Raw genomic sequence first — 23,970 nt, 5'->3', positions numbered from 1 at the left:
CCCACCGCAGACCACTGTACCCCCCGCACTTACCGGAGAGACACCAGAACTGGAGCGGCCGAAAATAAACAAAAAAAATTATATTTTCTAAGACCGAACGTCAGTATTATGGTGGGTGCAACATTATTACATCATCATTTTCTGTTATTTAAGTTCCATACATGCATCTAATTTGAGAAAGAAAAGGGGACAGTCTGTGTTTGTGTGTGTCTAGCACAGGATGGGGAGGGGGTCTGGTCAATGTGGGCGACGGCAGAGCCAAGGGGAGCAAGGTGGGGAGGCAAGAGGAAGCTGTCCATCAGCTCTTGTCCGGTGAAGGGGCTCTGTATGAGTCTCTGCCCATCTTCATACTGTCCAAGTACTCCTGCTGTGACACAGCCAGCACCGAGGCAAGAATTTCATCATCTTCCCAGTCAGCCAGGCCTGCGACGGAAGGCGGTTTGGGTGAGGAGGGAGTGAGGAGGGAGTGGGGGGGGTGGGGGAGGAGGGCGAGAGAGAGAGTGGGGGAAAAGAGAGAGAGAGAGTGGGGGAAAAGAGAGAAAGGGAGTGTGGGGGAAAGAGAGAGAGACAGAAGAAACCCAGTGAAAAGGACAGAATTTGAGAAAGACAAAGCATTGGGGTCGGGGGGGGGGGGGGGGTGGGGGGAGGATAGAGACAAAGTTGACATTAAAAACAGCATTGAAGATTCGTGTCTCAAACAGAATCAATTTCTGATCTGATTCCCAGTTACCTTCCATTCAAACCCCCCAGCCTCCCCTCTGCTCCAACTGGAAGGTTGAAACATCGATACAGCACATCCACAGGTTCCCCTTCGCCTGTGTTACTGATTACTCAAAGTACCCTGATAAATTCATCAGGCATGATTTCTCTTTCACTACACCCTGTTGACCCTGCCTGATCGCTGAGAGATTTTCCTGTAAGTTGCCTTTTTTGGGTTAGGGGGCTCACGTTTGTAATGTGTAATTCTGCAAATCAATGCTTTGAAGCATAATAAGCTGCAGTTTTATCCTTCAGCGCCTAGCTGGGTGCTGTATTTATTGCCCATTCATAAATGCCCCTAGAGGCAGTGATGGGAGGGGCACCTTCTTGAATTCAACTCAGTGGCTTGCTCGGCCATTTCCGAGAGGCAGTTAAGAGTCAATCACATCACTGTGTGGAGGTCTGAAGTCACGTGTTGGCCAGACTGGGGTAAGGATGGCAGATTTCCTTTTCCCTAAAGGGGAACATTAGTTAAAGAGATGGGTTTTTTCTGACAATCGACGATAGTTTTACGCTCACCGTTACCGAGGCTAGCTTTCAATTGCAGACTAATTCAGGGTTCAATCCAATGCCTTTCCCCAACCCACAGCAAGAGCATTAGTCAGCGATATCACCACTATGTCACCATCTCATGTTACTCTGTTCCTTTTAATCATTGCTATCCGTTTTTATATTTTTAACCTATCTTTCTCTCGTACTCTAATTTACTTTTTAGTCATTCTTTGTAAATTATGTCCAATCTTCTGAACCTTTGTTATGACGGAGGTTAATCCCCCTTTGAGATGTAACACTGAGTCCCCCAAAGAGAGACCCCTCGCCTGTATTCTGTTAAAAGTGCGTGGGAAGGTGTGACCTGTCCTTCAGTAACATTTAGCGGGTAACTAACAAAAATCTCCGATATTCACTTTAAAATAAACCTTGAGTAATTCATTTATTTACCTAACCAGGAACTTTAACTAAACAAGTAACATACCGAATAAAATAAGGTTCTACTAGAATGCTGTTCAAATAAATACAAAGCCCATTCATTAACCAAAAATATAATAATAGGATTTAGTCACAAAAAATACAACCAGGTTTTGTCTCTTTCGGAACCTTTTGGAGTTACTCAGTTGATTTCTCTGTCTGTTGAGTTATTTTTGATTTGATACCTTTCGCTGGTTAGATGATACGTTCTCTTAAGAGATGTATAATGCTGGCAGAGTGGAGAGGTGCGCTCTCTCTTGCTCTTGAGTCTTGAGCGGTGGCAGTTCTCCTGTTTTCCCTCCTTTCACTCTCTTTTATACTTGTGATGACCTATCAATTTTCCTACAACAGGATTGGTCCACTGTTGTCAACAAACTCATTAAAATCTAACAGGTTCCTTGGTAGCTGAGTGCCTGTTTAAATTGATTGGGCAAAATTTAAACACAAACAGGTTGTCTTGTCAAGACGAGTGCTTGACTTTCCGACAGAGATGTTTCAGCTTGGACTCTGGATGTACTTTAAACCTCTTCACACTGAAACAAAACACCAGCTTTTAAAGGGACACTGCAATGTTTATTTTTCCCACTCGCATTTTTACAATTTTATTTACCTACAACCAATTCTAACTTCACAAACTCAACTTTGCAAAATCTTTGAATCGCACTTTTTCTTTCCATTTGAAACTACACTCTGCCACGGATCGTGCAATTGCCTCCTGATTTCTCTCTCATTGGAATGCATCTTTGCTGAACACTTATGAAATATCTCAAAACATCTGCCCACTGCATCTCTACTGATCCATCCTTTACCTCATTTCCTGGTCCACTGTAGCCAGCTCTGTCTTCAATCCCTTATACTTGTCTTTATTCAAGTTGGAAACACAAGTCCTGGATCCACTCTTCTCATCCTCAAAACTGAATGTGAAATCCCAGAATGTTATGGTCACTGATACCGAGGGGCCCCTTTACTATGAGGTCATTAATTTATCCAGTCTCACTGCACATTACCAAGTCTCAAACAGCTCGCACAAGTTATTCCGAAAAACACAAGAAGAATTCATCCTTCCTGGCTACATTTATCAATTTGATTTGTCCAATTCATATGCAGGTTAAAACCACCCACGATAACTGTAGTGCCTTTCCTACACAACCTCATTATTTCTTCCTGTATACCCTGTCCCATTGTCTTAGGGAGGCCTAAAAATCACTCCAACAACAACTTATCATTGCTGTTTCTTATCTCGACCCCAACTGATTTCACATCTTGACCTTTAGAACCAAGACCAGCGAAAGGTATCGAGGGGTATGGGGAGAGAGTGTGGTATTGAGATAGGGGGATCAGCTATGACCACACTAAGTAATCTCACAACATCAGGTTAAAGTCCAGCAGTTTTATCTGGCAGCACGAGCTTTCAGAGCACTGCCCCTTCATCAGGTGACTGCAGGATTTGTTTCACAAACAGGGCATATATAGATACAAACTCAATTACAAGATAACAGTTGGAGTCTTTACAGGGAATCAAGTCTTTACAGGTACAGGCAATGTGAGCAGAGAGAGGATAAGCACAGGTTAAAGAGATGTGCGTTGCCTCCAGCCAGGACAGTTAGTGGGATTTTGCAAGCCCAGGCAAGTCGTGGGGGTCTTGGGTTTGCAAAATCTCACTAACTGTCCCGGCTGGAGACAATACACATCTCTTTAACCTGTGATTAACCCTCTCTCCACTCAGACTGTCTGTACCTGTAAAAACTTGATTACCTGTAAAGACTCGCATTCCAACCATTATTTTGTAATTGAGTGACTATATATGCCTTGCTTGTGAACCCTACTCCCACTCACCTGACGAAGGAGCAGAGCTCCGAAAGCTCATGCTACCAAATAAACCTGCTGGATTTTAACCTGGTTTTGTGGGACTACTTACTGTGCCCACCCCAGTCCAAAACAAGCATCTCCACATCATGTCCGTATTGAATGGTGGAGGAGGCTTAGACCAGAAGGTATAGGAGCAGAATTTGGCCATTCAGCCCTTCAAGCCTGCTCCTCCATTCAATCATGGCTGAAAAGTTTCTCAACCCCATTCTCCCACCTTTTTCCTTTAACCTTTGACTCCCTCACCAACCAAAAACCCATCTATCTCTGCTTGATGGGAAATGACCTACTCCTGTTCCTATTTCCCGTTTCCAAAGTGTCATGTGTCCTTATGCAGGGGCCAACCTTGGTCACCCAGCAGACACGTCTCTGTAATGGCCCTCAGATCGTACACAACGTGTCTCTGTGCTGACAATTCGCCTGTTTTGTGAGGAATGCTATATTCAGATAGCGGCCTGGCTCCCACTGGCCCCCCAGCAGAATTCAAATGACAAAGCACAGTACAGTACAGCACAGCACAGGAACAGGCCCTTCGGCCCACTGAGCCTGTGCTGATCATGACGCCTGTCTAAACTGAAACCATATGCACTTACGGAATCCGTATTCTTCCATTCCCACCCTATTCATGTATTCATCTAGTTGTCCCTTTAAAGCCACTATCGTACCCGCTCCTGCCATTTTTAAAATCTTTTATAATAATAAATAAAATTATAAATTTTTTAATAAGAATAACTTCTTTTCAATTGAATAGTGTCCAGAGGGGCATCCCCCCCCACCAAACTTTGCCCAGCACTGGTGCCAGAGCTCCAGGAATCAAACCCATTTCTCCAATGCACTTTAACTCACTAATCCAATTTGCTCACAGCTCAGGTATAATTTAGCCCCTGGCTACTTGTATCCACCCCCCTCTTCAACAGATCCTTTCCTGGTCTGTCAGCAATACCCAGATAGGCCATGACACCCACCCTCTGGGTCGGCATGCCCACTCTACCCCTGACTGAGAGCCAAATCAGAAGACCCTGTCCTCAGGGGTATCACTGCTTCCTGGTACAAAGCGCCCAGGTCTCCATCCCGCAACCTCATGTGTCTGCGGCTCAGCCTCCAACTCAAAGGCTCCCTAGTCGAAGCTCCGTGAGCTGCAGACACCCTAGTACAGGCATGTTTGCCCCGGATCACACGGGCATCCAGGAGTTCCCACATACCACAGCTGCAGAACATCACCAGCCCTGCCAGCATTATTCAGTTTTACTTAACTGATATTTTCTAAAATTAAATTCTCAAGTCATACGTCTAGTCTTGCTTGTGTTTTATTTTTATTATTTTAATAAATGCTCAATTTATTGAAGTTCCCACATTTTGGTGAGATAATCACCTGCTTCCCTGTGACTTCAGTCGCATCTATATTGTTCTGTTCCTGAATGTGGCTCATGTGACAATCCACAGACAAAGGCAGATAGTCCGCTCACTAAACTCTGACCCTTGCCCCCTCACCAAACACTAACCCTCACCCTTATCCCTCTCGTCAAACTCTCACCCTTTCTCTGCTCCCATTCACTGAGGATCTCGCTGCCATTGCTGCCCCAGTTGCTCAACTCCCACCACTTTTGACACGGCAGCAGCAAGGCACTTTGACATCGAGGCCTGGGGGACGCACTCTTCCAAAGCTGCAAGGCCTACCCCACAGCCCACCATCCAAAACTGGCAGGAGGCCAGCCCTGAAGAGGGGAGGGAAAGCGATGGAGGAAAATTAAAAAGACAGGCGCCCGTCTCCGGAGCTCTTTGCCGCACCCCCCTCCCCCCCCGCCCCCCCACAGGGCTGACGTCAGTGGAGGTGAGTCTCAGAATCACCTACCACCACCACACCACCTGCCCACCCCCCAAAAGCTTTTAGCTCAGAAATGTCACCCTCCTGCACATACACAAACTCTGCCGCCTAACCGTCAGCAACACAGTGACGGGCCTGTTCCCCTCCCTATTCCAAAAGGGAAGAGCAATCAGCCTGAATGAAGGTTTATAGCCTTTGGCCCAACTTGTCCATGCTGCCCCTTTTTTTTTAACCCCTTAGTCCCAATTGCCCGCATTTGGCCCATATCTCTCTATACCCATCTTACCCATGTAACTATCTAAGTGCTTTTTAAACAACAAAATTGTACCTGCCTCTACTATTGCCTCTGGCAGCTTGTTCCAGAGGCTCACCACCCGCCGTGAGAAAAAAATTGCCCCTCTGGACCCTTTTGTATCTCTCCCCTCTCACCTCAAACCTATGCCCTCAAGTTTTAGACTCCGCTACCTTTGGGAAAAGATATTGACTATCTAGCTGATCTGTGCCCCTCATTATTTTATAGGCCTCTATAAGGTCACCCCTCAGCCTCCTACACTCCAGAGAAAAAAGTCCCAGTCTATCCAGCCTCTCCTTAACCCAATCCATCAAGTCCTGGGAGCATCCAAGTAAATCTTTTCTGCACTCTTTTAATTTAATAATATCCTTTCTATAATAGGGGGGACCAGAATTGCACACAGTATCCCAGTACCAGGAAAGAGCATGTGAGGGGTGTCTGGGGTGGGGGGGGGGGGATAGGTTACTGATCTGGGGGGCGAAAAGTTGGGGGGGGGGGTTTCCCACTCACGGAGAGCGCTGCGTAGGTTGAGCTGCAATGGCTCACGCAGTCGATACTGTACCCATCGTTGGCAGGGGACAGAGTCCATGCAACGGTCCAACAAGCGGCTAATGCCCTGGTGGAGGTGTTTGGAGTTGGGCGGGAGGGTCCGGTTGGCACAAGTCCGGCGCTCACGGTGCAACGCAATGGCGGCCGCAGCACGAGACTTACCGAACGCGGTGGGCGACATCTGCTGCATGATTGCTCGGCAGTCAAGGGCAGGGCGGAACGAGAGCGCTGGAGACAGGGCTCGGTCGCCAAGCGTCTGGTTGCTCGTACCTGAGGCAGCCAAAGAGGGGGAAAACAAACAGGAGACACACGTGTCAGCAGAGTTTGTGCACGCTTCCTCACGGGGCAGCCAGAGTAACCAAAACCAACAGATGGAGGGTAAATCGAAGGGTGCGTGTCCCCCATTCCCCCACCCACCCACACCCAAAAGGGGACCCTGCAGCAAACAGGATCTGAAGGGAAACTTAGTAAAACTAAAGGTGATTAAGGGGGTTGATTAAGCAGCCCATTCACCGCAGGGTATGGGAACGTCTCGATCACACTTACAGACACCACACGTCCGCTCTTCCGGGACAGCCGGTGGTGAACATGACTGCGGGGGTAGCCAGGACATGTGACCCCCTCCCCTCTCCTGGCCAGCTACAGCCTGGATCTTGCGGTGGCCAGTGTGGCCGTGCCCACGAGAAGAGCCTTCACTCTCCTCCCTCCGTCTGCACTGGGCTCCCGAAGAGCTCAATGATAAGGAAAGCGACAGGTTTCTCAGGAAGTTAAGATAAAGAAGCGTGGGGCTCAGATACGGACACCTCGGAGACGCCACTGAGGGGGCGCAGAGGGCATTGCTATGAGGCGGTGATGCAGGCCTTGGGGCACTGCAGCCTGAGGGAGGGAGGGAGGGCTCGGTACTTCACACGAGGGGGAGAAAGGGGGAGACGCCACGGGGGGCAACTGGAGGAGATGGGAGATAATGTTGTCGGCACATGACAGGGGGCTACAGGGGGAGTCATGGTTGTATGTGAAGGGCAATGGTAAATGGCATGGGGGGGCACAGCAGCAGCTCCCCCCCGCGAGGCAGACGGGGAGGAGGCGCGAGCGGGATGGGAGAACATGTGCTGGCAGCCTGTGGGGGGGTCACAATCGAAGGTAACACTTTAGATGCTGACCTGGTGCACAGGGCGAGGGGGGCTTTCCGAGGACGAGCGCCGCGGCACTGCCGGGCGATGGGGGCTTCCCTGCGCCATCTGGGTGGAGGTCGGAATGTTCCGGTGAAGAGGCCAGGCTCCGCTGCCTGGGCGAGCGTCCGGTCCATTCTTCCAGTCCGCTGCTCGCTGCTGCTGTTGCAGAACTACACGTCGCTGAGGCTTTCCGGGGCTGCAAGACACAAGACAGGGTTCCACATTTAGTGAACTCTGCATAGTTACGCAGCGAACCATCCTCACCCTGCTGAATACGCAGCGAACCATCCTCACCCTGCTGAATACGCAGCAAACCATCCTCACATAAGAACATAAGAAATAGGAGCAGGAGTTGGCCATCTAGCCCTTCGAGCCTGCCCCGCCATTCAATAAGATCATGGCTGATCTGTTGCTGCTCAGTTCCACTTTCCCGCCCTCTCCCCATAACCCTTAATCCCCTCTAGCGTACGATCCTTACCCTGCTGATGACACTGCCACTTTGCATGATTACACAAGTGAATGATCCTTACCCTGCTGAATACACGGCTACTCTGCACAGTTACGCAGTGAACGCTGTGTTCTGCTGAATAAAAACTAGAAGTTATTTTATCTTGCGTACACTCCTCCTCACCTGTCGGGCCTGTTTCTCTTGGTCACGCAGCCACTGCAGATACGACTCGCGGGCCACCTGCTCCTCGATGGCCTCGTTCGTGGCCTCCCAGTCTGTGGCCCGCTTTTTGTCTTCCAGCATTTGCTGCTCGATCCATGACTCCTCCGAGGTTTTGATGGCGTTGTTCTTCATCAGCGACTGGTCGGCGGACTGCAGAGAGAGGGGGGATCAGCATGAAGTTAGCTACAGTAGCCCCAGAATTGAAGGCAGGAGGTGGGGGGAGGTAGAGGGAGAAAGGATGGCAGCACAGAACAAGAGACAAACCAGTCGTCGCACACTGAGGTTTGAGCAGGAACTGCAAATTTGTTGCAATTGCACTCTAGGTGACCTCAGTAATGCAGTGATGAGATTTTTGGTAGCTTTAAAAGAGAGGGGAGGGTGCTGAATTGCTGTGTTCTACACTGCATTCCCAAGGGGTATAACAGTGAACTGTGATACAGCTTGGACATGATTCAGGTAGACTGATTGGAGCTGGTGAAATGACAGCAGGGAATCGAGTGCAGAATGACTCACGTTTCTATGGCGACTTGTTTTTTTGGTGGCGACAAAACACCCCTGAAGGGGCTTTAGGGAGCCCAGATGTGGTGGCAGGAAGCGGCCACCTCTCATTCTTAACTCTGGGAGATTGGGGTGAACTGAATGTCTTTGGCCCAGGTGCGGCCAGGTGGAATGGCCTCAAACCACACTGGGTGATTCCATTTGTAGCACGATAGGCGGGGGGGGGGGGGGGGGGGGGGGGGTTTCCAATCAGTAATGTGGTGGCAGCGGGGGAATGGGCGACAATGTTCCAGGGAGGGAGCAAGCGACGGGGCTATACTCACGCCAGGTTTGAAGGCTGGGAGGCCGAGGCCCACCCCGATGGTGGCCTTGTTGGGGTTGACCACGGAGTTGTAGTGGATGTTGCGGTGGTAGCTCACCCTGATGGGCTCATCCTCCGTCTGGTGAATGCCGTGAAAAGTGTTTATTGGTTCTGCGGACGTGAGAAAGAGGAGGCATGAGGAGGGGGGTGGCGATGCCTGAAGGACAGGGGCTTCCCGCGTGCCTCTGCTGGAGCCTTTGCTCACTGCAGGGCCGACCCACCCTTCACACCCAATGTGATGTTTTGTTTCTGCCCCAGGGCACAGCGTGATCCCGTAAACCGCAGCACAATAAGTCGCTCAGGTCACCCGCTTTTCCCTTAAACAGAAAAATAATGTTGATTGAGGGGTGAAGATTAGTTAACCCCCCCACCCAGGGCACGGTTCCACATCTTATCCAGAAAAGTGGCACCTCCAGCAGCGCAGAAAGGGCAGTGGTTTTTACACAGCAAGATCCCAGCCAAACCGTCAGGGGACTTGACCGGTTTATTTTAGTGGCGGGGCAGAGTGTGGGAGGCAAGGGAAGAGATGGGAGATGCGGTTTTGAGAGCTTAGACAGGAGGCGCGGAGCAAGTGAGCACCAGGCAGAGAATAGAGAAGGGGACAAGAGAGGCTGAAGATAAAGAGGGTCAAAAAGGGAGGCTTGCAAGGGGGGTGGTGCGGCGGGGCGGTAAGAGGGGGAGGGAGACAGACAAGAGAGAAAGAATTAACGGCGAGAGTAATGGTTGCGGGGAGGGGTGTAATTACAGAATAGGTGGTTAAGACGCCACGTTCTACATTAAAGATGGCCATTAAACTACAACAGGAGTAATTTGCAGTTGCTTGTGTGTGGGTGTTTGTGTGAACAGACAAAATTCAATACACCTGAACATCTGGCAAACAGAGAAATTTGCCTGCAGTGCTGAGGGACACCAAACTGCGGCACTACACTGCCACTGGTGGCCTGAGGATGTCAATACGGTGTGACGTTTACATAGCAAACTCACATCACAATCGTTCCCACAGCAAAGGCTCATTGTGCAAGATAACAGAGACCCCAACAGACTGGGAGGGAAAAGGGGAGGGGGGATTCCGCGCCGAGCCCGTACCGAGATTCTCCTCCCCGGCCAGGCTGTACTGGTACACCTCGACAGGCCGGTTGTACATCTCCGCCATGGCCTGCATCTCGATGTGGTTGCCGTGGCAGCTGCTCATCCGTTTGCGGTTGACGTAGGTGGTGAAATCCTCCGTCACGTAGTTGGAGAAGTAGTCGGCGTTCTTCACCTGCAGCCAGAGATTCAGACAGAGGGAGGGGGTCAGGCAAGGGGGCAGCGAGGGGGAGGTGGAGAAAGCGGAACATGGAAAAAGGGACATCAAGCTCTTACCAGGTAATCCATGCAGTGCTTCCTCACCACATCGTGCATGTCCTGATCACCGTAAACCTGGTCGGCTGGAGAACACAGAGGGGTCAAAGTTCAGAGGTCAGACAGATACGTCAATCAAGTTTGCTGCAGGCAATACATTGCCTCTTCTGCGTCAGCACGAGTTCACCAAGAAATACAGGAAGGGTGATAGGCCAGTGGCACCCCGTAACAACAGTATACTCACAGCACCCTGCCAACCCCTCTCCACCCAGGGAATGCTCCGCCCAGGAGCTGGCTCCAGCACGCACCCCTCCCGCAGACCCCTGAAAGTACTGACACACTCCCCGGGGGGCCCCCGTAAGTACTGACACACTCCCCGGGACTCCCCCCTGTAAATACTGACACACTCCCCGGGACTCCCCCCTGTAAATATTGACGCACTCTCCGGGGGGCTCCTGTAAATATTGACGCACTCCCCGGGGGGCTCCTGTAAATATTGACGCAGAGTGGTAATACCGATACACCCCTCATTCAGCAGAGATCGGGACATAAACCCTGCATGCTTGCCAACCCCGTCATCTGGAACCTCGAGTTCCAGGTAAAGATGAAGCCTGTTCAAAGACTGAAGATAAAACACACACATACACAAACCATAATGAACAGAGCTCAGGACAGGCCAGTGCTGAGTTCAGAGAGATGGAAGAGTTTGGGGGGGGGTGGTGCCACTGCAAAAGCATACTGGGTCTTAGGCACAGAATAATACAATTAATAAACTTGGCTTTGGCTGGACAGCATCCTGTTCTGAGCACCTGCCACACTTACTGGAGGATGTGGAGGCCTTGGGAGAGGGGAGATTTGCCCATGGTTCCTCAGGGATATGGGGTGTTTAGTTCATGCAGAGAGAGACTGACTGGGAGAATCCTGGAATCCTTACAGTGCAGAATGTGACCATTCGGCCCATTGAGCCTGCACCAACCACAATCCCATCCAGATCCTATTCTCGTAACCCACACATTCTCCCTGCTAATCCCCCCGACATTAAAGGGCAATTTAGGATGGCCAATCAACCCAACCGCACATCTTTGGACAACAAACCCACCCAGGCCCTATCCCAATATCCCGACATATTTACCAGCTAATCCCTTTAACCTACGCATCTCAGGACATTAAGGGCCAATCAACCTAACCTGCACATCTTTGGACTGTGGGAAGAAACCAGAGCATCCAGAGGAAACCCACTCAGACACGAGGAGAATGTGCAAACTCCACACAGACAGTGACCCAAACTGGGAATTGAACCCAGTCCCCTGGTGCTGAGAGGCAGCAGTGCCAACCACTGTGCCACCCAGAAGCTGGGATCATTCTCCTTTACAGCAGAGACAAGGTTTTGGGGGGGGGGGAGGTGGGAAGAGTTGTTCGGATCAAGGCATGGACGGAAAGAGGGAAGGATTGGAGGAGGAGAAAGAGAAATGGGGAAAATCAAGAGAGGCAGAAAGAAGGTAATTGGGGAGGGAGAGAGAGAGAGAAGGGAAGTGATCAGGGAAAAGGGGAAGGAAAAAGGCGGCAATCGGAGGAGCAAATGGGGTGAAGTGGAAAAGAGGAAGGGGAGGTGAGGGAGTGAGGAACAACCCTGAAATGGGCGATGAGAGTCGGGGCAGGAGGTGCAAGGACCGGGGAGAATGAGGTGCAGGGAGTATGATGGCCCATGGTTCAGCAATGAGTCAGCATTAACAAACCGAGTAGCAGTTTCAGAGTGTCACCTCGCTGAGGCAGCTTGCCAAGGAGGGGTAGGGGAGGGAGGAAGGGGCAGAACCACCCATGCAAATGAGGCCCAAAACTGTTCAGCTTCCAGTTACCCACGTGACTTTCCACAACAGCAGCTGCTTTTACAAACTATTTCAAAGAATTTCTCACCACATCCTCTAGCTCCCCCTCCTCCACCGTTAACACATGCACACCACACTGGACACACTGGATTCTGACAACTGACCATACAATAAGGTGTTATATAAACACTGGGTTTCTCCAGCTTTAATATAGAAAACAGACTATTAAAAACACAAAACAAAATGTAGCAAAATCAACCATAGCAGAGTGAATCAGAGTCTGACCCCATGTCACATAAGGGGACTTTAGGAGCAGGCAATTAAAATTCGGTCAGAAAGGTTGGTTTTTAAGGAGCATCTCAGAGGAGGAGAAAGGCAATTCCAGAACTTACAGCACCCCCCAGACAGCTAAAGGAACGGCCGCCAATGGTGGAGCGATGGGAATTGGGGGATGCTCAAGGGGCCAGAACTGGAGGAGCGCAGAGATCTCAGAGGGTGTTAGGAGCTACAGAGATAGGGAGGGTTGTAGGGGTCGGAGGAGGTTACAGATGAGGAGGATTGTAGGAGGTTGCAGAGATAGGGAAGGTGGTAGGGGCTGGAGGATGTTACAGATAGGGAAGGCGGTAGGGGCTGGAGGATGTTACAGATAGGGAAGGTGGTAGGGGCTGGATGAGATCTAACATACTCCAGCCCCTAGAGCCCTCCTCAGCTGCCCACGCTCCACACTGTGAATTCTCTCGGGGCCTGTGAGTCAGCACTTTGGCCAGATGCTGACACAGCCACCCTGGCGCTGTTCACTCCCTCACCCTCCCCCTCCCACCCCCATTTCTGACACAGCAAATTTGCAACCAGGGAAAACTGCCTGTCACCCTCTGATATCTTATCTCCCGGCTTGGACACCTCCCGCTACCCAGTACAACACCAAGTATCACCTACTCCACCTCCATTGCTCCAAGCTCCGTCAAGCCTGTGTGCAGCCTTTGACAATCTGCCCATCTCTTGATGTCCAATTCCAGGGAGAGGGAGGGACACTGCAGAATGCTGTCTCAACTCGATAATGCACAGTCACGTCTCGCTGCGGTCGAGGGCACATGGCTGTGAGAGACCATGATGCAACACAGACTCCTGAAGCCTCTGCACTGCCTCTGAGGCTGAGTGGAGGAGAGGCTCGCTGAGGGAATAGCTTTTATAGAACATAGAACATTACAGCGCAGAACAGGCCCTTCGGCCCACGATGTTGCGCCGACCAGTTAAAAAGCAATGACCCTCTAACCTAAACCAATCCCTTTCCATCCATAAACCTATCCACGGATCTCTTAAATGCCCCCAAACTAGGCGCATTTACAACTGCAGCAGGCAGGGCATTCCAATCCCTCACCACCCTCTGGGTAAAGAACCTACCCCTGACATCCGTTATTATGCTCATGTCCAACAGAACACATGCACGTTTTGCCTGGGCGGGAAGAGATGGGGGAGGGGTGGGGGGAGGGAAAGAGAGATGGGAAGAGATTGGGGGCTGGGGGGTGGCATTCGGCCCATCACATCTGCACCGACAACTATCCCACCCAGGCCCTTTCTCCATGACCCCATGCATTTAACCTAGCTAGCTCCCCCCGACACTAAGGGGCAATTTAGCAAGGCCAATGCACCTAATCTGCACATCTTTAGAGTGTGGGAGGAAACCCACGCAGACAGAGGGAGAACGTGCAGTGACCCAAGCTGGGAATCGAACCCAGGTCCCTGGTACTGAAGCAGCAGTGCTAACCACTGTGCCTACCCCCTGACACTGAGGGGCAATTTAGAATGGCCAATGCACCTAACCCACATGTCTTTGGACTGTGGGAGGAAACCTGCTGTGGGATCCTCGGTATGGTTTGCTTCAGTTAAACGACTCCATTCTAAGATATTTCTGCCTGCATAAGTAACTGTGCCGAGGGTCAAAACTAACAACCACATTTTAAATTAAGCTGGGAATGCTGGGATGAGCTTGGAAAGTTGACTGCATTCTTGGAAAGTAATCCTGCAAGTAAGGCTCTCTCACAACTAGAACAGAAGCTTTCACACAGCTGCCAATTTTTAAAGAAAGTTAGGGACAGTTTTTAACCAGCAATTTCAATAACATGGATTAACAATAAGATATATCGTGCATTTCAGTATGTGTGTTGAATTCAGTGATTATTCAAGATTAGCACAGGGAGCTGGCATGAAGAAACCAGTTTCTCCAAGTTACCTTTCCTCCTTTTCATTTCTGTAGTTTTAATTTTAAGTTTTATTCGATCAAGGAAATCATTTTTAAAAATTGTCCTATGTGCTGCCTACGTCTATTCTAAGGAATGAATGGAGCCTGCACCCATGCAGACACGGGGTGAAGTGGAAAAGTTCACACAGAGTGAGCCAAGTCGGGAATCAAACCTGGGTCCCTGGCGCTGAGACAGCGGTGCTGACCAGTGCCTCCGTGAGGCCCCCCCCCCACCCCAAATAATGGCTTCCAACGTAGGACACAAACCCACTGCGGAGATTATATAGAGTTTTTGGGACCAGACAGCCATACACACCTTAAACCCCTCCCCCTCCTCTGCTCCCATCAACCAATTAGACCAGTTTCTCTCCATCGATCCCCATCGAGTCCTTTAATCATCTAAATGCTCCCCCACACCCATGGAAATCTTCAATACTCAAAGTAGTATAAGCTCAGACCTGGAACTCAACTGTTGTTAGCATTGCTGCTTCACGATGCCAGAGACCTGGGTTCGATTCCCGGCTTGGGTCACCTTCTGTGTGGAGTCTGCATGGGTTTCCTCTGGGTGCTCCAGTTTCCTCCCACAGTCCAAAGATGTGTGGGTTAAGTTGATTGGCCATGCTAAATTTCCCCTTCGTGTCAGTGGGACTAGCTAGGGTAAATGCATGGGGGTTATGGAAATAGGACCTGGGTAGGATTGTGATCGGTGCAGACTCGATGAGCTGAGTGGCCTCCTTCTGCAAAGTAGGATTCTATAACCCGGGATGCTTCTGAATCAGCACTCACTCTGATACAGATATATCCATTCCAGCCAATGCCTTACCTCACCCCCACTTCCCATAGCTTCTGTATGAAATAGTCCCCCACCTCAGCACTCCCCCCACCCCACCCCCCAGAACACCGATGTAGACGGCAGCAGGGTGACATTTTGCACGTGTGCACTCATAGGTAGAACCGTGTTGTTTCTTCCCCAGCCCCCTCAGTGACTCATGGTATTTTTTTGTTCATGATGTTTTCCTCTATACGCCTTGCGGTTCAAAGTTTTGCAAAAAATAAAAGGAAAACAACCTCTTGCGGTTTTGCAACTCAGCCCACGTGTCTTGCAAACTGTTTCCCTCAGTTCCTGACTCCCCCCCCCCCCCCAACCACCTCAGACAGGTGGGTTGGTAGGACCCCCCCACCCCAGTGCTTGGAACAGCACCCCCACCCTGCGCTCGGGGGGTTGCGCCTTGGCCAGGCCGGCTGGCAGAATTCCCACCACCACCCCCCCCTCCCCCAACACCAAGCTGGGCCTCAGAGCCTCTCTTCCCAGCTGGCACGTGTTCGTACAACTCTTAGGTGGCACACAGTGGTTAGCACGGCTGCCGCACAGCGCCAGGGACCCAGATTTGATCCTGGCTTGGGTCACTGCGCAGAGTCTGTACATTCTCCCCCCCGTGTCTGCGTGGGTTTCCTCCCACAGTCCAAAGATGTGCGAATTAGGTGGATTGGCCAGGCTAAACTCAGTGTTACAGGGATAGAGCGGAGGGGGAGAGGGGAGTGAGTCGAGGCTGGGTAAGATCTTCCTTTGGAGAGTTGGCATAGACTCAATGGGCTGAATGGCCTCCTTATGCGCTGTAGGGATTCTATTCCATGGTAAACAGAAGCTTGGGGAGCCTACGACGGGAGGTAATGATTAAATGTGGGTTAGGCATCCCCCAAGCTCGGTATTATGGGCTTTTCGGGAATGCTCAAAGTGCTGTGGAAGGTGCCGTGCAGAAATAACTGGGGGCGGGGGGGGCTGGTGTCCGTGTGGGGAAGGGAGCGAGGGTGGGGGGGGTGCTGGGATTGTTCTCCTCTTGAGCAGAGGTGGTTAAAGGGTGAGTTAATCGAGGGCATCACTCTCACGAGGGGTGTTTGATTGAGTGAAGGGGGAGAAAAAGTGTTGCCCCAGCAACAGGAGGGTCGGTATCCAGAGGAATGATTGGGGAGGAGGGATACAGATTGCAGAGAATCAATAAAAGATCTGTCGCTTTTTGGGGTGGGGAGTGTGCGTGCCAAGACGGTGAGTGATCTCAATCACCTCCTGCAGTGTAACTGAGCATTGAGAGTGGAGCTGTGTGTCGGACTGGAGGGTGGGCATGGTTAATATGAACATGCTTTCTGAAGGATTGCACGAGCAGGGATTTGGGAAGATATTGCTGCACTCGGAACTCTGTGATGGCAGGATGGCCCCGGGTGGGGAGCAGGACCTTTACCCCCTCCCCCCCTCCAAGCCCTGTGCAGGGTCGATGTGAACAAGGGTGCATTGCCGAGAAATAGCTCCGTGCCGCAGCTGCACCTCTTCAAGAAAGGACAAGCTGAGGTTTTACTTTGAAAGATTAACCACGGCCTCAGGTCGATGGATTTCCTGAAACCCCAACACCCCCCACCCCCCAATTCGAGGAAGTGAGAGAAACGGGGCCGATGGTTTTTAACCCCTCAATGTCCGGTGTGAGTTAGCAGGTACCAGCTACTGCAGCTGGACGGACACCACTCCTTTCAACCTCTCCCACAGCCAATCAAGAAGGGCAGTCACTGTTCTAATGGTGGAAGCCTGGCAGCCATTTTGCACACAGCGAGATCCCACTAACCTCAACACAAACTGCTCAAGGACGTGGAGATGCAAACCTTTACCATGGCCAGTTCTGGAATATGGATTGGCTCCATTACCCTCCCGCACAGCGCGGCGCTCCCTCGGCACCGACCCTCCGACAGAGCAGCGCTCCCTCGGCGCTGATATTGGGGGAGGATTCACTCAGGTTTGGGTTGGGGGGGGACCTTCTGTCTGTGGAGTGCGGATGAAACCCACGACCTTTAGTGTCTCACAGGCGAGGGTGCCGTGGATAGCACTCTAGCCTCCCAGTGACTGCCTCAGGCAGCAGAAACTCACACTCTGACCACAAGCATCCTGCCTCTGGACAGCCACTCTTCAACCACCCGACCGAGTTTCTGTCTTACACGCACACATTTCTGGTAAAAAGAGAGAAAGAGAGAGCTCCTTCTCAATCGTCTGGCTGTCCATAAATAAACACGTGTCACACGAAAGATACCCCAGTGACGAAAGTCAGCAGCAGCCATTCTCACATTAGCCTGAGTTCACTGGGTTACTGATATGACGAGAATAGGAACAGCAGACCACTCGGCCCTCTGAGCCCTGCTCCCCCATTCCTCCTCATCTCCGTCTTCAATGGGAGACCCCCTCATTCTGAAACTGTGAGCCCCCCTTCCCCAGTTCTAGATCTCCCCCTCCATGAGAGGTGGCGGACATCCTCTCAGCATCCACCCGTCAAACTAAGATCCCCTCTCATTCTTCTAAACTCCAATGGTTCAGACCCCGACCTGCTCAACCCTTTCCTCATAAGACAACACCCCCCCCCCAAGGCCCCCAACCCACTTCACCCCAGGAATCAGCCCAGTGAACCTTCTCTGAACGGCCTCCGATGCGAGTAAATCCCTCCTTCAGTAAGGGTGAGGAGACCAGAACTGTTCGCAGTACTCCAGCTGCAGAAACACCAACGGGTGCCACAGCTCAAACCAACAGACTTCTCATCGAAGGGGTTTTGTCTTATGAGGAAAAGGTTGAGCAGGTCGGGGCCTGAACCCACTGGAGTTTAGAACAATGAGAGGGGGATCTGATTGAACCATCTCACATTCTGAGGGGAGGGTTTGACAGGATAGATGCTAAGATCCCCCCCGCCCACCTCGTTGAGGGATCTAGAACTCGGGGGAGGGCACAGTTTCAGAATGAGGGCATCTCCCATCGAAGACAGAGATGAGGAGGAATGGGGGAGCAGGGCTCAGAGGGCCAAGTGGTCTGCTGTATCAGTAACCCAGTGAACTCAGGCTAATGCGAGAATGGCTGCTGCTGACTTTTGTCGCTGGGGCACCTTTCTTGTGACGTGTGTTTATTTACGGACAGCCAGACGATTACGAGAAGGATCTCTCTCTTTACCAGAGGGGTGTATGTGTGTGTGTGACAGGAACTTGGTCAGGCGGTTGAAGACTGGCCACTTGGAAATGAACCTGCCTTGGCAGGATTTTGCTGGGCACAAGATGGCTGGTGTGCTCTTGGCACAGAGGTGGCGACCATCCCTCAAACACCCTGGCTGTGTCACAACCGGAGATCTGTGCCCTTGGAGGGAGGGGAGAAGGGAGGGAGGGATCGTGCCCACTCAAAGTGGTGATGGTGGGGGTGGTTTGGTGGTAAAGTGGAACAGAAGGAACATGGCTGCCGAGGGGGTTTGGGAAGGAAGTTTATGAGGAAGCCTGCCTGGAAGAGAGGAATTTTTGTCAAGTTTGCAGTGGGGTGAACACTGCTGCCCAGTGCCTCCAACAAGACCCCAATCCAAAACCACTGCCCCCCAGAGGATGGCATCAACTCACCGACTGCCCGGAAGAGGCAGGCTCCGTCCTCCTTCATCTTCTTGATGACAAAACCTTTTTTCTCGCTGAGGGCCTTCTCGAACCAGTGTTCCTGCTGCAGATGAAGTGGGAAGGGAGGGAGGGAGGGAGGGATGGAGAATGAGGGTGGGGGGGGGGAGGGAGGGAGGGAGGAAAGAAGATGGGGAGGTAGAGAGATCAGTCACTCTGTAACAAGGCAGCAAGTCCCTTCCACAAACAACAGCTCAATCTGTCCATACCCAGCGCGCATATCGGGGAGCACATTTCACCCCCCACCGTCCCCCCCATGGCTGGCAGCATTCAAATTCGCCTCACACTGCCTTTAACTTCACCAACCACTGAGAATGTGTGTGGAACCCCACCTCCTCTGGCTATAATTCTCCTAATACTGGGAAATCCTCAAAAGCCCCTCGGGGTTTTGTGAATTAAATCTCCCCCTTAACCTTCACTACTCCAAGAAGAATCCCTCTTGTACCTGTGCGCTCCATCACCGCCCTGCCAAAACCTCAGGGTACACGAGCCTGCATCTCCCCCCCCACCCCCACCAATCAGCGCATGCACCAGTGTCATTCAGGGAGGCGCACCCTCCAGTGGAAGGAGACACACACTTAGGATGTGAATTAACCTCTCTGCCTTGGTTCATTCCGGCAAGCGAGAAGAGCCAGAGGGATCAGATGCCTAATGGACAACACGCTCCCCGTGTGGTGGGGCACCATCGATGATTCCCATGCCCAGTGGGAGTCGCGGGGACTGGGGTGTTTTACTCTTTGTTTCGATATTTGAAGTTTCCTGTGCAATTCTGTTGACATTCACACAGCACCCTTTAAAGAGTTGTCAGTTTAATAGACCAGGAGTTTGTGGATCTGGTTCATTTGGTTAACAAATATTAAACACTGCCCCCCAGTGGCACCATCTCCACATCGCTGCTCCACAACCAGGCTGCAGCACCCTCTGGTGGCCCGGCACCTCTCCTGCACCCACTCAAACCCAGGGTCCTCACCTCGAAAACCCAATCCCAATCCTTTCTCAACGCGCAGAGACAGAGGACTGACGGGAGAGCCGACAGACTGAGTTTTGCATCGGAGGGAGCAGCTGCACACAGAGAGCAAGGTTACACTGACAGTGGTTTGATTAGAGTCTGCCCGGATGAGCGTGGCTCCGACAACACTCAAGAAGCTCAACACCATCCAGAACAAAGCTTAATCGACACGCTAACCACCCACCCTTGACATTCACTCCCTCCCCCACCTACGCACAGCGGCAGCAGTGTGTACCATCTACAAGATGCACCGCAGCGACTCACCAAGGCTCCTTCAACAGTGCCACCCAAACCCGCCACCCCTACCCCCTAGAAGGACGAGGGCAGCAAATCATAGAAACCCTACAGTGCAGAAAGAGGCCATTGGACCCATCAGGTCTGCACTGACCACAATCCTACCTAGGCCCTACCCCCATATCCCTACATATTCCCTCTAACCTATGCATCTCAGGACACCAAGGGGCAATTTTAGCATAGCCAATCAACCTAACCCACACATCATTGGAGAGTGGGAGGAAACAGGAGCACCCAGAAAAAACCCATGCAGACACAAGGAGGACATGCAAACTCCACACAGACAGTGACCCAAGCCAGGAATCTAACCCTGGTCTAGGGAGCTGTGAAGCAGCAGTGCTAACCACTATACCACCATGCCATGGGGAACATCCACCTCCTGCAAGTTCCACCTCCAAGCATCCCACTCCCCCCAACCACACACCATCCCGGCTTGGAAATATATCAGCCATTCATTCACTGTACCTACACCACACAGAACTGCAGCAAGTTTAAGATGGAGGCTCACCCACCACTTTCTCAAGGGGCAATTAGGGATGGGGGGCTAAATGCTGGGTCTGGCCAGCGACACCCACAGAGGGCCATTTTTGGGTTGGTGGACTGTTGACGTGGAGCCATCACACTCAACAGCTGAGGGGGCAAAGTTCCCACGTTTACTGACATACAAATAAGGAGGAGGCCATATGGCCCTCCCTGCCTGCTCTGCCATTCTGTATGATCGTCTGACTGTGGCTTCAACTCTACAGTCCCAAGCTACCTCCCTGCCAAGCTGATAACCTTCCAGTCCCTCATCAGTCACACATCCACCTCGGCTATGCAAAATCTTCACCGACCCTGCTGCCTCTGCTCCCCGGGGAAGGGAGGTCCAAATATCCACAACCCTCAGCTCCACCAGGAATCACCAAGAAAAGGGGAGGGAGAGCAAGAGAGTGGGAATGCAGAACAGGTAAAAGCGGGGCTGCTGTAAAGGCAGTAGAGGACTGTATTGATATTGGAAGGGTAGCACAGGTTGGAGGAGGTTACAGAGATCAGGAACATTATAGGGGCTGGAGGGAGATTACAGAAATGGGGGGGTTGTTGGGGCTGGAGGAGGTTACAGAAATAGGGAGGGTTGTCGGAGCTGGAGGAGGTTACAGAGATAAGGAGGGTTGTCGCGGCTGGAGGACATTAGAGATAGAGAGGGTTGTAGGAGATTTTAGAAATAGATAGGGCATTACACACAGATCCTCAGTTCAGGGTCAACCTCATATTTGGACAGGTGTTGGTGGAGTGATGCTGTTGGTTGGCAGGAAACAGAGTTGGTGGCTCAGTTCTCTCTGCACAATTAGTCCCCAGGACCCATAGCAGAACTGGTTCACCCAGATTATTCCCAGTCACAACACAGGGAGAATATAACCAACACATTGACATCAACAGCACTTAATTCACCAAGGAGATTTCCAACTCGCTGTCGAGACAGATTCCAGTCTGTAACTCCTCACTCACAGGACTCTTATTCTATATATAAATCCCCCCAAAGCCCTCGATTACATTCCAGTCTGTAACTCACTCCCGGTATCTGTTACTCTGTGTATAAGCCACGCCACTCTTCCATGAGGAAACAGAGTACAGAAATTGGGCATAGCAAGATCCCACTAACTGCAACAAGGTAACAACCAAATCTGTTTTCTTGTCAAGTTGATTCAGTGCAACTTAATGGCCCAAGAATACAAGAGAGCACATCAGATCCTGACCGCGCAGTGCCCCCTCTGCGCCAGCCCCCCGACCGCGCGGTGCCCCCCCGCGCCAGCCCCCCGACCACACGGTGCCCCGTCCGCGCCAGCCCCCCAACCACACGGTGCCCCCTCCGCGCCAGCCCCCCCGACCACGCAGTGCCCCCTCCCTATGCCTTGGAGTGTCAGCTTTGATTATCCCATAGAATATATGCACCGTGTAGCAGACTGCCCTCGCAACACTTACTACACAATTAGATCACCTATAGTATATATACACTTAGGATTAGGTTTATATACAATATATGAATGAATAGTCATCTCACCATCAACCTCTGATTTGAGTATTTATATTAGTTGACATATTTGGTCCTTTGGATTAGATAACACTATCTGCATTAGCTGATATCGCTCCTCAGCTCTGACTATATATAAAATATATTATGAGTGCTGTGGGAATCCTGAATTACAATAGTTATAATATATACTACCTGAGATAATCTATCTGCGGCAGTGTGTTTAGCACTGCTGCCTCACAGCACCAGGGACCTGGGTTCAATTCCGACCTCAGGTCACTGTCTGTGTGGAGTCTGCACGTTCCCCCCGTGGATTTCCTCCGGGTGCTCCGGTTTCCCCCACAGTCTAAAGATGTGCGGGTTAGGTGGTCTGGCCACGCTAAATTGTGTTCCAAGATGTGTAGGTTAAGGGGATTAGTTGGGTAAATATGTGGGGTTAAGGGGATAGGGTCTAGGTGCAATGCTCTGTCGGAGACTTGATGCTGAGTCTGTTGGTGCAGACTCAATGGGCTGACTAGCCACCTGAATTACACAATCTCTGGGATATTTAACCTCTGCATTACATATAGAAGCTAATCTGCAATGATCTGACCACCCCCCCACCGAGAATACATTCAATATATGCATTATGTAATGCCTAACCCTTCCTGAAGTGGATGTATTGAATGTGTCCCCCCTGGATGAAATACCTCTAACATACATACCCTGGATTATATTACCCATGCAATACATGTCCCTGGATTAACCTACCTATACAATACACACCCCAGGACAACTTGCCTATAAAATCTATACTCCTGGAGTAGGTTACTGTAGAAAGGAGTACAGATACCCCTAGGGTTTTTGAAGACTACTAAAACAAAGTAGACTTGTTTAGAACAGTGATCACAGTGTGCCTTATATATACAACAAGGAATCACAGTGCCTCACACACTCATATAATGCACAGATATTGTCTGCATTGACACATTCAATCACTGGAAGTGAATCTTGACTTAGTAGATTTAAAATGCATTTTCAAATTTCTTGTAAGCTTTGGCCAAGATGCAGCCTGCCCCAAAGCACGATGGGAAGCAAGCAGAACCAGACGGACCACATTCCTTGGAAACAATAAGGTATAGAATATACTCACTATTACCAGTCTGCAGCTGCAAGCTATCGAGGTTTAAAATGAATACAGGTGTTCAGCTTGTGGCTGCAGTGAACAGACTTGTTCAGCTTTTGCTGATGAGGTCACTGGCAGGCAGAGTAAAATGACCCCTGTCCACTCCCATGGTTTGCAGGTGGTGAGGGTGACCCTTGATCCCACCAGATTTGCATAGGTTAGGTTGCTAGGCAATTGGTGGTTGGGGGGGGGGGGTGCGCGCGCGCACGCGACAGGGACCTCCAGGTCCAGTTGATCAAAGAATTCCTGATTCTGCTAAAAGGTACAAGAACAAAGAACAGGCCCTTCCGCCCTCCAAACCTGCACTGATCATGATGCCTGCCTAAACTAAAACCATATGTACTGCCAGAGTCCATATCCTTCCATTCCCATCCTATTCATGTATTTGCCTAGATGCCTCTTAAATGCTGCTACCATACCTGCTCCCACCACCTCCCTGGGCAGCACGTCTCCAGACGTTCACCACTCTGTAAAAAAAAACTTGCCTTGCACATCTCCTCTAAACTTTTCCCCACACACCTTAAACCTATGTCGAGTACTTGACTTTTCTACCCTTGGAAAGAACATCTGACTGTCCACGCCACTCAATCTTGTAAACCTTTATCAGATCGGTCCTCAACCTCCGTTGCTCCAGTGAGAGCAAACCGAGCTTATCCAACCTCTCCTCATAGCTAATAT

At 50.9% G+C, this 23,970-nt stretch overlaps 1 protein-coding gene across 3 annotated transcripts in view; it reads right to left on the bottom strand.

Annotated features, from left to right (window-relative positions):
* Nucleotides 1–65: 65 nt before the first annotated feature.
* otud5a (OTU deubiquitinase 5a) overlaps nt 66–23,970 on the bottom strand; it is a 37,901-nt gene continuing 13,996 nt past the window's right edge. The window contains exons 2-9 of one of the 3 annotated variants that reach the window (XM_080204300.1): nt 18,769–18,862; nt 10,321–10,385; nt 10,045–10,219; nt 8,921–9,069; nt 8,061–8,249; nt 7,418–7,625; nt 6,420–6,527; nt 66–423 (exon numbers count right to left, since the gene is read on the bottom strand). In XM_080204300.1, coding sequence (XP_080060426.1) covers nt 299–423; nt 6,420–6,527; nt 7,418–7,625; nt 8,061–8,249; nt 8,921–9,069; nt 10,045–10,219; nt 10,321–10,385; nt 18,769–18,862 — 1,113 coding nt within the window. In that variant the 3' untranslated portion in view covers nt 66–298. The remainder of the gene's footprint in view (nt 424–6,419; nt 6,528–7,417; nt 7,626–8,060; nt 8,250–8,920; nt 9,070–10,044; nt 10,220–10,320; nt 10,386–18,768; nt 18,863–23,970) is intronic. The other 2 variants (XM_080204301.1, XM_080204302.1) reach the window with 2 other exon arrangements.

The sequence above is a fragment of the Carcharhinus amblyrhynchos genome, chromosome 15 (genome assembly GCF_965287045.1).
Source record: "Carcharhinus amblyrhynchos chromosome 15, sCarAmb.v2.hapA, whole genome shotgun sequence".
Lineage (NCBI taxonomy): Eukaryota > Metazoa > Chordata > Chondrichthyes > Carcharhiniformes > Carcharhinidae > Carcharhinus > Carcharhinus amblyrhynchos.
This window is presented reverse-complemented; position numbering and strand designations above follow the sequence as displayed.